We start from the raw sequence: 12,544 nt of genomic DNA, 5'->3' as shown, positions 1-12,544 counted from the left end.
TGAATATGCAGGAAGCAGTTTTAATTACAGGAATGACAGTGAGGTCAAATTAATTTTCTAACATGAGTCTTGTTATTTCGAGTAACATTTATAAAATAGATAGAACTAGATAGAAGTGGACTGTATAAAAACCTATTTACCACATTCATAGCCAAATATTGATACACATTCTTTATTTGATAAAATAAAACGCAAGGCATTCAATTAAAAAAGCTTTTCTCAATGGAAAGGCAACTTCACGCAAAAAGGATAAAGCGGATAATTTAGCTTAGTCCAAATAAAATAGCATTTTTTACAAATAGAAGAATGTCGTCTCAAACTCAAGTAAGTCGACTCAAACTTTGAGGCAATTTAAAAAATAAATCTTTTCAGTCTTTCTCATCAGTTTCAAATGTCGCGCATGAGAATAAGCCTCCAAGAAACTCAGTCGCTAAATGAGACAACTGCTTGTCTCCGGAATCGTAAAATAAAGGATCAACCGTTTTATGTCCCAAAAGGCGATATATTTAAGCGTTCCCAGCCTCGTCGCGACGTCGGCGTAGTCATTAAAGTAGGTAACGATCTCTCCGGGAGTTAATAAAGCGCTAAGATTCTTAACCTTGGGCTTAAGTGTTATTTATTAAATTAGAAATGTGACGAGTGATATAGTCCATGGTCATCGGGGCTCTTTGCTTCTTCAGTAGCTCAATTCACAGAACAATTCAATCCACTGTACTGAATTTCTATTTATAAAGCTATAGATGCCTCCGTGTTAGGAAGCGTTGGCTTAACATCAAACTGACGGCTCTGAATATCATAAAATTAAATTACTCGCAGCTTAAAGCTAGATTTTGGTAGTTTATGTATGATTAATGTTTGCAAAGTCTGTATACATTTATCATGGTAGTCTACTTATTTATCTATTAACTCATGTCTGGTTGTTCTGCTAATAGGTAGTATAATGGTTTAACCTATAGATTATGAAGTCAATAACCTATAATACTCCACTTTTGGGCTAAAGGCCTCTTCCAAAGGGAAAGTTTGCCCTTAATCACCTCTTTGGGCTGTCGGGATGGTGTTTGCAGTATATGGTAGTGGTAGCATTTAGGACGTTGCTGCCCGTTATAAAATTCATAAAGTCAAAATTATTTTATTTTAAGTAGGCCTAATATAAGCACTTTTGAAACGTCAAGCCTGCTGTGTATAGTGACTCTACCATCGGTTCGGTAGACAGATTCTACCGATAAGAAGCCGGCAAGAAACTCAGCAGTTGCTATTTTCCAACATTAACAATTTACATACGTACGTATAATCTATAACAGTGGCAAGTTGAAAATTGTATACGCTGTGCTGTGTTTTATCTTATTATTCTGTACTTTTGTTAAGTGTTCAATAATACTTTTTATATTCATTCATTCAATTGCCATCAGGATCGATGCAAGAATTAATCCGAACATGGACATCAAATTGACATTTGGGCACAGGTTATTACAATGATTATTTATGACGCCACTATTCCATTGACAATTTCACACGGCTGTAATGTATCGTCACTTATTAAAATAAGAAAAAACCCGTATAACCTCCAGCCAAAAATTAGAAGAAAAGTTAGTTTGCTCTTGGTCTTCCGAAATATTCCAAAATTTGGTAAAATAATGTCATTTTGAGAGGTCAATCGAAGAAACCAAAATGCGGATAAGCTGTGAAGGGTTTCAAACTTTGTTAATAACAAAGTAACGCCTATTTGACCCTTTTACCCCTAAACAAACCCGCAGCTCATGCTAAAGGATTTGGTGTAAGTTACAAGCTTTACCTAGATGGTTGCAAAAAGATCAACTTTATGTCTTTGCCACAATAGGTTCAGATTCAATCACCATATTTTGGGTTATTTTTTATTTGTGATTTGAACATTTAGCATTTGACCTTATTTCCGCAGTCTTTGATATGCTACTGTGTATGCAAGACGCTAGGGCCTTTCATTGCTCGGGTCACGCAGCCAATAGGAAATCGCAAAGGAGTTATGAGCCAATTATTGTCAATTGCCCGTTTACATCGTTGAAGGTAATGGAAGGTGTTTACTGCGAATATAAATAAATGTTTATAAAATTTCATTTTAATATTACCTACAATAAACCAATTAACCAACCAACTACAGTAAAATCCATTCTGCGGCTCTGTTCTTGGTGAATCCGAAACTTGATTTAACACCCGATGTTAAAACGGCGTGGTGTTATAAGTTGGACGTGTGTGTGTGAGTGTGTCTGTATGCAACATCGTATTTCGCTAACGGATGGACCGACATTGATTTCGTTTTCTTTTGCTTCAAAGGTGAATTCTTCGGGAGTGTTTTTAGCTATGTTTAATGAAAATCGGTCTAAGATGGCCGCTGCCATAAAACGGGTACCTTATTTTATTACTACTCCTTAATTTGGTCTTATACTGCTGATTTCTCCCAATTTTTTTATTTTGCCTGTCTTTTAATAACTTTGCTGGAATGTCTGCATGCAGTTTTCTACAGAATTTTAGTTTACTCGGTATTGCACTGCAGATATGGTTTAAAAATGCAAAAAGGTCGGAGGTGTGAAATAATTATTGATGGTTTTAAAAAGTGCTCGTATTATTTCGTGTTTCAAACAAATAATCGGATTTGACTTAAAACTTCGCACATACGCAGAGAAAACTCTTACAATACTTTAGCAAATCGCAGTAGTCCTGCAGAAAAAGTGTTATCCATTTTTTAGTTTTGCTTATCACTTCTGCCTTTTCCTCTCAGTATTTTATATACTACAATGCATGCAAGACTCAAATTGAAACTTGGGCCTTGCAATGCTTCGGTCACGAATCCAATTGGAATGCGCCTCACAAAGGAAATGTGGGTCAATTATTAACAATTGCCAGTTTACATTGGTGAAGGTGTGGTAGAGGGTGTTTCTCGTTATGAATATAAATTTCTGTTATTCGATTTAACTTTATAAAATCTAAAATTTATTCACAATTGTAATTATTAATTTATAAAGCGATGATGAAGTTTTCTGTATTTAAAGTAATTCCTCTTTTAAGCGACAGTGTGACCTTTATATTATTTGCAAAAAAATCTTCTAGAATTACTAAGAATTCGAGCTTTACTCTAACTGCAAAAACATTAGAAGTTGCTCTTTCCGAACATCATTCTTTGTGATAATTACATTGTTTTACATCGTTAAATTATTCATTATAGTTACGTATGACGCAATAAAACCAGGCAGTGGATAACAGACTGATTTAATATGAGACCAAATGTAGGTACATACATAATTACTTATGGAACTACCCAACACCTCCTTACTTAATTACAATGGTGTTTTTGTAATACAAAAAATAATATTAATATAAAGAGATAAATATGAACTTAATTTAATCTATGACGAAGGGGTCTCAGACCATGACATTTTCTCTCTACCGTTACCGGCACTGGGGAGGTGGACGCTAGTTCGTACTTATCATCCTCTACCTGATCTTTAACAACAGACTGAACGTCAGAACTGTGATCCTTCCTCTCCGGTCCCGATATTATTTCTGAATTCTGTGCCGTCACAGGTTGCTCGGGTAAAATATCAAAGTCTGACGTCATGTCACCATTGGTGTCTTTGGAGGTGCATGTGAGCGAGTAGCGCTTAGAGGCCCTAGCAGGTTTAATAATTTGATCAATATGCCTCCTTACCGTGCCATGCGGCACATTAACTTCAAACGAAGAAGGCCCTACCTGATCGCTCACCTGACCTTCAACCCACTTCGTTTTATCTCTGCCATAATTTCTAATAAACACATTATCTCCACGCTGAACCTCACGCTGCGTGCCACCAGCGCGCTCAATTTGCACAAGTTGCTTACTGCGGACACGTGATGCAACATCTGGCCGTAGAATATCCAAACGACCCCTCAATCTCCGTCCGATCAATGCTACTGCTGGTGCTACGCCGGTAGTAGCTTGCTCGCAGTTTCTATAATTAAACAACATTTTATTTATTGCAGCATCGATTTCTACCCCTTCGAAACAAGCCTTTTTAATACAGCGTTTGACAGTTTTAACAGCATTCTCGGCGGCGCCGTTGCCCTTAGGTCTATACGGACTAGTGATGTTATGGATGATACCGTTCCTATTAAAATATTCCTTTATTTCATGGGAACCGAACGGAGGCCCCCCATCTGTGACGACTTGAAGTGGTAAACCAAATCGAGCAAATATTTCTCTAAATTTAGAAATTACGAACTTCGCAGCAGTACTATTTAATTGAAAAACTTCAATCCATTTGCTGTACGCATCAACAATAATTAAGTAATGTTTCCCGTTGTATTCCCCAAAGTCGGCGTGTAAGCGCTGCCAGGGCCGCGCGGGGAACTCCCAGGGCGTGAGCGGCGCGTGCGGTGGCGCGTCGCGCTGCTGCTGGCACGCCGCGCAGCTTTTACATATTTGCTCAACGTCACCGTCCAAGCCCGGCCAATATACGTAGCTCCGGGCTGTGTTTTTCATTTTGACAACCCCTAAATGACCCTCATGTAACTCGTTTAAAATATATTGGCGGAACTTGGGCGGTATGACTATTCTGTAGTTATACATAATACAACCAGAGTCTACGTACAAATTATCTTTGCGATTAAAATAAGGCTTTTCTTGAACGACATCTGTATTTGAAGGCCTACCGAAAATTATATATTTATAAACGTTTCGCAAAACGGGATCTATTTTAACCGCCTCCGCTATGTCTTTATGATTCACAGGGAACGCGCTTTCTAAAAAACACAAATATGAATATGCATCCACAGAGTTATCATTGCCGTTCTGAGGTAATGGCAACCGCGAGAGACAGTCCGCGGGCCCGTTCTGTGCAGAGTTGACCCACTCTACGGTATAGTCGTAAGCGGCCAACCGAGCGGCATACCGCTGTAAGCGGCTGGCTGCCGTCTGTGGGATACCCAGTTTCTCTCCGAAAATATAGGACAAAGGCTTATGATCCGTACGAATAACAAAACTTCTACCATAAAGGTACTGGTGATTCTTTGTGACACCGAAAAATATCGCCAGTGCCTCCTTATCGAGCTGGCTGTACGATTTCTCCGCCGCGTTCAGAGTTCGCGACGCGCAGCATATCAGTCGCTCCGAGCCGTCCGGGTACCGGTGCGCCAGCACCGCCCCGACCCCGCAAGCACTGCTGTCCACGCTCAACACTATAGGCAAGGTGGGATCGTAGTGAGCTAAGATTTTATCGCTAAGTAAAATATTTTTTACTTTCTTTAAGGCCATTTCACAATTTGCACTCCAGTTCCAAGGACGATTTTTTTTAAATAGCTCGTAAAGTGGATGTAATAAATTACTCAGATTAGTTAACGAGACCTACCAACGCCTTGAGCTGTTGAACATCAGTGGGACGGGGTGATTCGGCAATGGCTCTGATCTTCTTGGGGTCCGGCCGTAGGCCGTCCCTGTCGATAATATGACCGAGGTAGCAGACGCCTGATTTAAAGAATTCACATTTTTCAAACTTGATTCTTAGCCCTACTTTTTGCAACCTCTGAAATACCTCACGCAAGTTCCGGAGATGACTTTTAAAGTCAGCACCCGCAACGCAAATGTCATCCAAAAATACGACCGTATTCGGTACCCCTCTTACTACTTCCTCCATCATCTTTTGGAATTTTTCCGGTATACAACTTAAACCGTACGGGGTACGAATATACTGAAAAGTGCCTACATGTGTACTGATTGCTGTGCACGGTCGGGAATCCTCGGTTAAAATTACCTGTTCGTAAGCGTGAGCCAAGTCTATCTGACTAAAAAAAAATCCCTCCGCTCAGTATGCTATACAACTCTTCAATACGCGGCAACGGGTACGGTTCGCGCTTCAATTTAGGATTGATAGTGACCTTATAGTCGCCGCATATTCGAATACTGCCACATTTCTTGATAACGGGGACGATTGGGGTCCCATAATCTGAATTTTCCACTCTGACAATAGTGCCCTGACTAACTAAACGTTGAATCTCCTTTTCTACAGGTTCACGCAACGCTAGCGGTAGATTGCGTGCTTTATGAAAAACTGGTTCATCATCTTTCAGCCGTAACGAAAACTTTTTAGTACAAGTACCCAATCCGGGGGCAAAAACATCAGAAAATTCTTGTTTAAAATTTAAAATTATCTGCTCCGTCTCATCAACCGTGTTCGGTTGTCCCAAATGATTTAACCTTATGCTGATATTATTCAGCTGTAAATGTCGCAGCCACGCCCGGCCTAGTATCGGCGGACCACCGCCCGGTATGACGTACAGCGGTAGCGCCCGCGCCGTGCGCTCCTCGCCATTACAATTAACATACCGCGCTAGAACTCTAATAAAACCGATGGGTTTGATCACATTCCCCGTATAGGACCTTAAGGTTAAATTACATTCAAACACTTCACAAGATTGAAAATACATTTTAAACATATGTTCATTGATTGCTGATATTTTACTACCCGTATCGACTTCAAAATTTATAGGGACACTTTGTATAAAAATTTGTACTACATACGGTTTATCCGCAACGCCATCAACCTGTATGTTATAAAAATCACTATCGTCGTTCTCCGTTTCAGCTTCTAAAAAAAACTGATTCTTCTTCTTCTTCGTAAACTGACTAGGACGCTCACTCACATTTTTGCACATGTTCTTTAAATGGCCTTTCGCCATGCACAGATCACAAGTATATTGCCGAAACTTGCACCTTTCGGCCGGGTGCTGCCGCCCGCACCTCCAACAATGCCGCTGACGCGCGCCGCGCGGCCCGCCGCTGTCCGCCGCGTCCAGCTTATGCACCTGTACAGGAGCCGCGCCGGCGCCACCCGCGACCGCCGCGCCGTGCGGGCCCGCGCCCGGCGCCGTGCCGCCCGAGCCGCTTGCCTCCGCGTGCCGCTCCGCCGCCTCCAGCGCCAGCGCCAATTCCACTGCCCTCTTGTAGTTCAAGTCCGTTTCCGCGAATATACGACTTCGCATCTCGTCGTTAACAAGCCCCGAGACGAACTGGTCTCTTAAGTTTTCTTCCAATTTTTCAGCAAAATTGCACGTACTAGCCAGATGTTTAAGGGTTTGTAAATACAAACTCAAATCTTCACCCGGCTTTTGTCGCCGCTGACGAAAGATATGCCGTTCTGCGATTTCCGAACGCCTGGGTTCTAGATGCTTCTTTACTATTTCAACCAGTACGTCGAACGTTTTATCCTCCGGTTTATCGGGCGCGCACAAATCACACATCAAATCGTAGGTTGGTTCTCCAACTACGGTTATTAACGTGGCAACATGCAGAGAATTTTTAATTTCGTTCAAGGCGATAAATTGTTTTACACGATTTACGTATATCGTCCACTTTCGCGATGACAAATCGAAACTTTCAATTTTTCCGTAAGGCATGTTCCCAATAAAGACTTTGAAACGTATTTATCACTATGAATCTAACTATTATTAGTGAAATATCGATAAAACTCGTCGCCAGTTACGTATGACGCAATAAAACCAGGCAGTGGATAACAGACTGATTTAATATGAGACCAAATGTAGGTACATACATAATTACTTATGGAACTACCCAACAATTATTACCTCCAAAAACCACGAGGGAATATATATATATATATATATAACTATTATATCAATATTTTCAACTGACAATGTGAGTTGCTGATAACAAAAAGAACACCTAGATAATTCAGTTGTGGGTTTCTTCTTAGACCAGGGCGTGATATGAACTCTCGTAGCTTTAGCTTTAAGTTTACGAATGTAGTTATCGCCATCACTACTCATTACTATGTACACATTTTGTATGCAATCAAAACATCAAAAGTGCCATCTTTGTGCCTTTTTGAATAATGAAATATTTGACTTTGACTTTTGACTATAGTTAAGTCGCATTAGCAGCTTTTGTGTCCTAAAATACTATAAGTTCGCCGGTGGAAACAAAAGTGGGTTACATTATTATCGCAGTTATAATTATTATTTAAATAAATATTTCTATAAATCAGTAAATAACTAAGTAACGTAATTACTAGGTGAATAAAAGATTGTAGGAAATCTCTGCAAAACCTACGAGTATGCCATTTACACCCACTGTATATAAATGCTCAGAATTTTTTAACAAGACCCTTGAAAAAATGAAAAAGTGTCAAAACTGACGGCCTGGTTATATTCATAATGCATGTGAAGTAAAGATTTAATTACTAACAAAAATCTGACTGTAATATTTCTACTAAAATAAAAGAATGTAAAGCCTTAACCTCTAACACCTTGTTTTTTGTCGAGAGTTCTTAAACTCATTACAACCGAGGAGCTTTTAACCGGAGGAGCTGTCACTCAACATCTTGCCTCACTTTATTTCAGCTTAGAGCTTTGTTCTCTCTGAGCTTAGAGTTAACGTTGAGTAAGTGTGAATACTTTTCCGGCACTTTCAGTGTTAACTATTGAGTAAAATACTGAAGTTGGAATTTTTTTTAACGGACTTATCTGTTAGGGGCAGTTATATGAAACCCTTATACCCCTAATCGGTTTTTGCGCGAATTCATACCGGAATGCTATATTGCTTACCGGTATGTATTTTTGAAGTAAAACATGTTTAGATGCGACTAGGGAGTAACTCAGATGTTCACACAGACGTCTGTGTAGTTTCCGCTATTTAAAAATATTAATTTGGATTGGTCGTAAGTATATGTCATATACTCCACGCTTTAGAGTTTATTTTGTTGAACGTGCTACTCGCAGAAAATGTTGTTTCGATTACAATTTATTTTATGGATTGGTAGTATCAATTAAGGCTATATGACATCACGCGACCAATGTCTACTATCATTCATGAGAAATGAAACTACAAAAAATATCCTTTTTGAGATTATTCCGATGCGTGTGATGCGTGAACGGTAAACGTTACGCCAAACGGATATATGTAGTAAGTGTATCGGAATTGTCGGAATTGTTTCTTTTAACGACAACTTACGACTACTTTTTGAAGTTGCGAAGACCCATTCGCGGACGAATTCGCGAGGGTCCGCTTAATAGTAATAAGGTCGTCTTTTGTTTGAAAATTATGTTCATTTTGTCCGGTATACTTTTTATCCGTTTTATGCAATAGTGTTATAAAAATAAAGTATAAATAAAAATATGTATTAAAGACACATAAAATATGCATATATACCATATACAGTTAAACAATATTTTACAGATTCACATATATGTATAGCAATGTAAAAAAAAGTATGGCGGGCTAAAGAAAAACAAGCACATATCAATATAACTGATTAACTGCCTTATGAGCTGTTTAAAAGTACGATACTTTTGTTTATCATCCGGAAATTGTACCCTGTGCATTTTTGGGATGCAAAATATCCTTATCCTGTTTTGTGCCAAGATTGGCTTCTTCCAGGTTCCTTATGATGTATACTCCTTAAACTATCATGTCTCTCGAGTGCAATATATCTCAGTTGCAGCGATAGTGAAGTTAAATTGGCAGTCTTGTACGTGGCAGTCTAAGTAACTTGCTAGAGAACGAGCACTACAGATAGTTGTAAGCTGCCAACTTCTAAACTACCATTATTGAAAATTGTTCTCTATAGTGTGAGATGGAAAGTTTGGGATAGTGTCAGTAGTATCTTAGAAGTTAGACCCCAGTTTCTGAAGGCCCGCTCGAATCAACGCTCAACTAGAATACCTGAAAGTTGACAAGGAGTCAATTTAATTTTATTAATTTTATTTTGACGCTCTCTGATGGCGGTGAGCGCTGTGGTTTTAAGCAGGCGGTTCCTGGTTCGATTTCTAGGGGCAACGGCAATTGTATAATTTCAGAATTTTCTCTTGTCTGGTCTAGCCGACAAAGAAGTGTCGCTAAGTGAGATAGCGTTGGTATTACGTCGCGTGGAAACCAATCAAGGGTTTGGTTTTATATAACTGCCATACTTATGAAAATTAAGCTTAATTTGCTATACTCCACTTAAAAATTATTCATTGTAAAGTCTATATCACCTGAGGATGCTCCGGTTTCGGAGCGTAGAGGGTACATTGCCGAAGATACATTGCTGTTTGATATGGAGTATAAAGATTGAAGAAATTATAAATAACACCATATGGATTCTCCTGCTTTTCGCAGAGTATAGAAAATTAAGCTTAATTTTCATAATATATCATGGAATTCCGCAAAGTTACGCCTGCTTCAATCCTTAACTGCCATAGCCCTAACAGGTTAGCCCGTTCTTAGAAATTTTAATCGTCAGGGAAGATTGCAGTTAAAAGCTAACTTGTAGTGGAATAAAAAAAAAACAAGCATAATATAGGTCTGGTCTATTAATTCTATTCAAGTTTTTTTTAGTTTGATCGACCTATAAACAGATAACACTTATCAGGACATGCAAGCAGCACGTGTTGCAACATGCCGCCCAGTTTCTATCAATCTGAGACGGAGGTGTTAAGTCTCATGTGCCTGCAATTACACCGGAAACCACGCCCTTCAGACCGGAACACAGCATTGCAATAATGCTCTACTACTACCAGCTTCCTATTAAAAAACGACGACAATGTTTGTTTTGTCGTCTTCTTTCAATAGAAAACTATTTAAGTCTCATTTACCATCCTTAATGTTAACAAAAACTATATGTGTAACAGAATCAATAAATAATATTGAAGTATATATAAGTATATTTCATAAGGATTCACTCTGTAATTAAATCAAAAGAAGCATATTTATTTTTCCATACCAACGAATTCTTAACGAACAATACTGCATGCTATGAGGCGGAATTAGGTTGTACATTACTATAATATTACCTAATAACCATTGTTAACCCAAGTCCGCGAACGAGTATATGTTTCTTGGCAACTTTGTTTTTTCCGTAATAAAAAAAAAATCTAGGTGGCCTTTGGCTACCCTATTGAAAATAAAATACCGACACGCGCATAGTACCTACGTTGTTCGACGCGTAACTAATAAAGTGACAGGAGTCACTTGATTTTAATTTTGCACGTGATGTTAGGACTATATCTGATTTCTTTCAGTAGAAAATTATGGCATTGGTTTACTCAAAAACTATTAGGTTTTCGGTTTCACAACTAAGTCTCAGAGACAGTACATAATGTACCTTTAAAGCCTGTGAAGTTTTATTTACACGTTGTATAGTGAATTAAATTAATGTGCAATTTTGTATTCGTCGCAAACTTTCGTATACTTTATTTGTAGTAGGTACAGGTAGATACTCCAGCCATAAGGATTACTTTCATTGACTCTGCCGCCTATAAACGAGGAACTGCCTCCACGACCTCGTAGCATCCCAGTACACACATAATACAATTAACGTTTACGACCGCCAGGTGCTCAATAAGGTTTTGTTACTGAAAATAAAATTTACTTTATATCGGACATTACTGTGGAGTTCATTCGTGCAAGTATGGGTATATTCACATTTTAATGGATAATATTTTTGTGAACTTACTTCATTATGAGTGCTCAAACAGTTCATATTCCTATCAGAAGAGCTGAACGTAGGTATTTGGTTACGATTTTGAAACTACATGGTTACCAGTAAGAGAATGCTTGCAGCAATAAGGCCACCTTTGCATGTCTACAATTATTTATTATTTTTGGTAATTTATTGCACACTTCTTAATTTGTGTCATCATCATCATATCAACCGATAGACGTCCACTGCTGGACATAGGTGTTTTGTAGGGAGTTCCAAATTCCACGGTTAGGTGCCGCTTAGATCCAGCGGCTGCCTGCGACGCGCTTAATGTCGTCTGACCACCTGTCGTTAATTTGTGTGCAATGAACTATTTCATTTTCTTTTTGTTCCACCAGTTTACCGCCATGTTTATGCAGCGTGGAGGCTAACTACCTAATGCTTTGGCCAAGCAATCATGCCCCGCCCATTTTCTGTTTTCATTATCACCATCACTTAGGTACTATAGTTTAAACATATCATGTATGCATCAAAAGGCCAACTGAAATAATGAAAATTTTGTGTTTGATTATAGATTGTATGTTTACCGCTGTTTTATTGCTGTGGCGCTCTTAAATAGCTGATAATACGCTCGTACCTAACTGATTTAACAAATGGAAAGTAATTAGCTTTAAATCCTATTCTTACGCGTGACTTGAATCTCTAATGGCATGAATTAACTGTAACTGTGGAGAACACACCCATCGCGTGGAAGCGAGTGAGGCGGCAGGAATGACTCTTAATAAATTCAGTATGACTAGCTAGCGCGCCACGAGATATTATCTCTGGTGATATTATCTATTTTCTATGGAAACAGTCAGGATTATTGGTAGAAATATTTCTCTCGTGGCGCGCACGCTAGCCCTGAGAAATAGAAACTTGCAATGCCATTGTATAGTGTTTAGATGCTACGGCGTCACAAATGAATTCTTGAGGAAGTTTGACGCATAAAACAAGATTCAGATTAAACTGCTTCAAATATTTGTGCAATGATATGGAAAGATTAGGCATTTCAGACAACAGAGTACCAGAACCATTTAATTCCATTCAATGGAAGAGTAATTTACAAAGTTTACAGGCGGCGA

At 38.9% G+C, this 12,544-nt stretch overlaps 2 protein-coding genes across 2 annotated transcripts; both read right to left on the bottom strand.

The window, feature by feature from the left end:
* Positions 1–3,367: 3,367 nt before the first annotated feature.
* LOC120631015 (uncharacterized protein K02A2.6-like) lies at positions 3,368–5,260 on the bottom strand. The gene has a single exon (XM_039900408.1). The coding sequence runs from the start codon at positions 5,258–5,260 to the stop codon at positions 3,368–3,370; it is 1,893 nt and encodes a 630-aa protein (XP_039756342.1).
* Positions 5,261–5,336: 76 nt separating this feature from the next.
* On the bottom strand, positions 5,337–7,538 carry LOC120631005. Its single transcript, XM_039900396.1, has 2 exons — positions 5,835–7,538; positions 5,337–5,470 (listed from the first exon to the last, which is right to left on the bottom strand). The coding sequence occupies exons 1-2, from the start codon at positions 7,396–7,398 to the stop codon at positions 5,337–5,339; spliced, it is 1,698 nt and encodes a 565-aa protein (XP_039756330.1). The 5' UTR covers positions 7,399–7,538.
* Between the last annotated feature and the right edge of the window lie 5,006 nt (positions 7,539–12,544).

This window comes from Pararge aegeria, chromosome 2, assembly GCF_905163445.1.
Source record: "Pararge aegeria chromosome 2, ilParAegt1.1, whole genome shotgun sequence".
Lineage (NCBI taxonomy): Eukaryota > Metazoa > Arthropoda > Insecta > Lepidoptera > Nymphalidae > Pararge > Pararge aegeria.
This window is presented reverse-complemented; position numbering and strand designations above follow the sequence as displayed.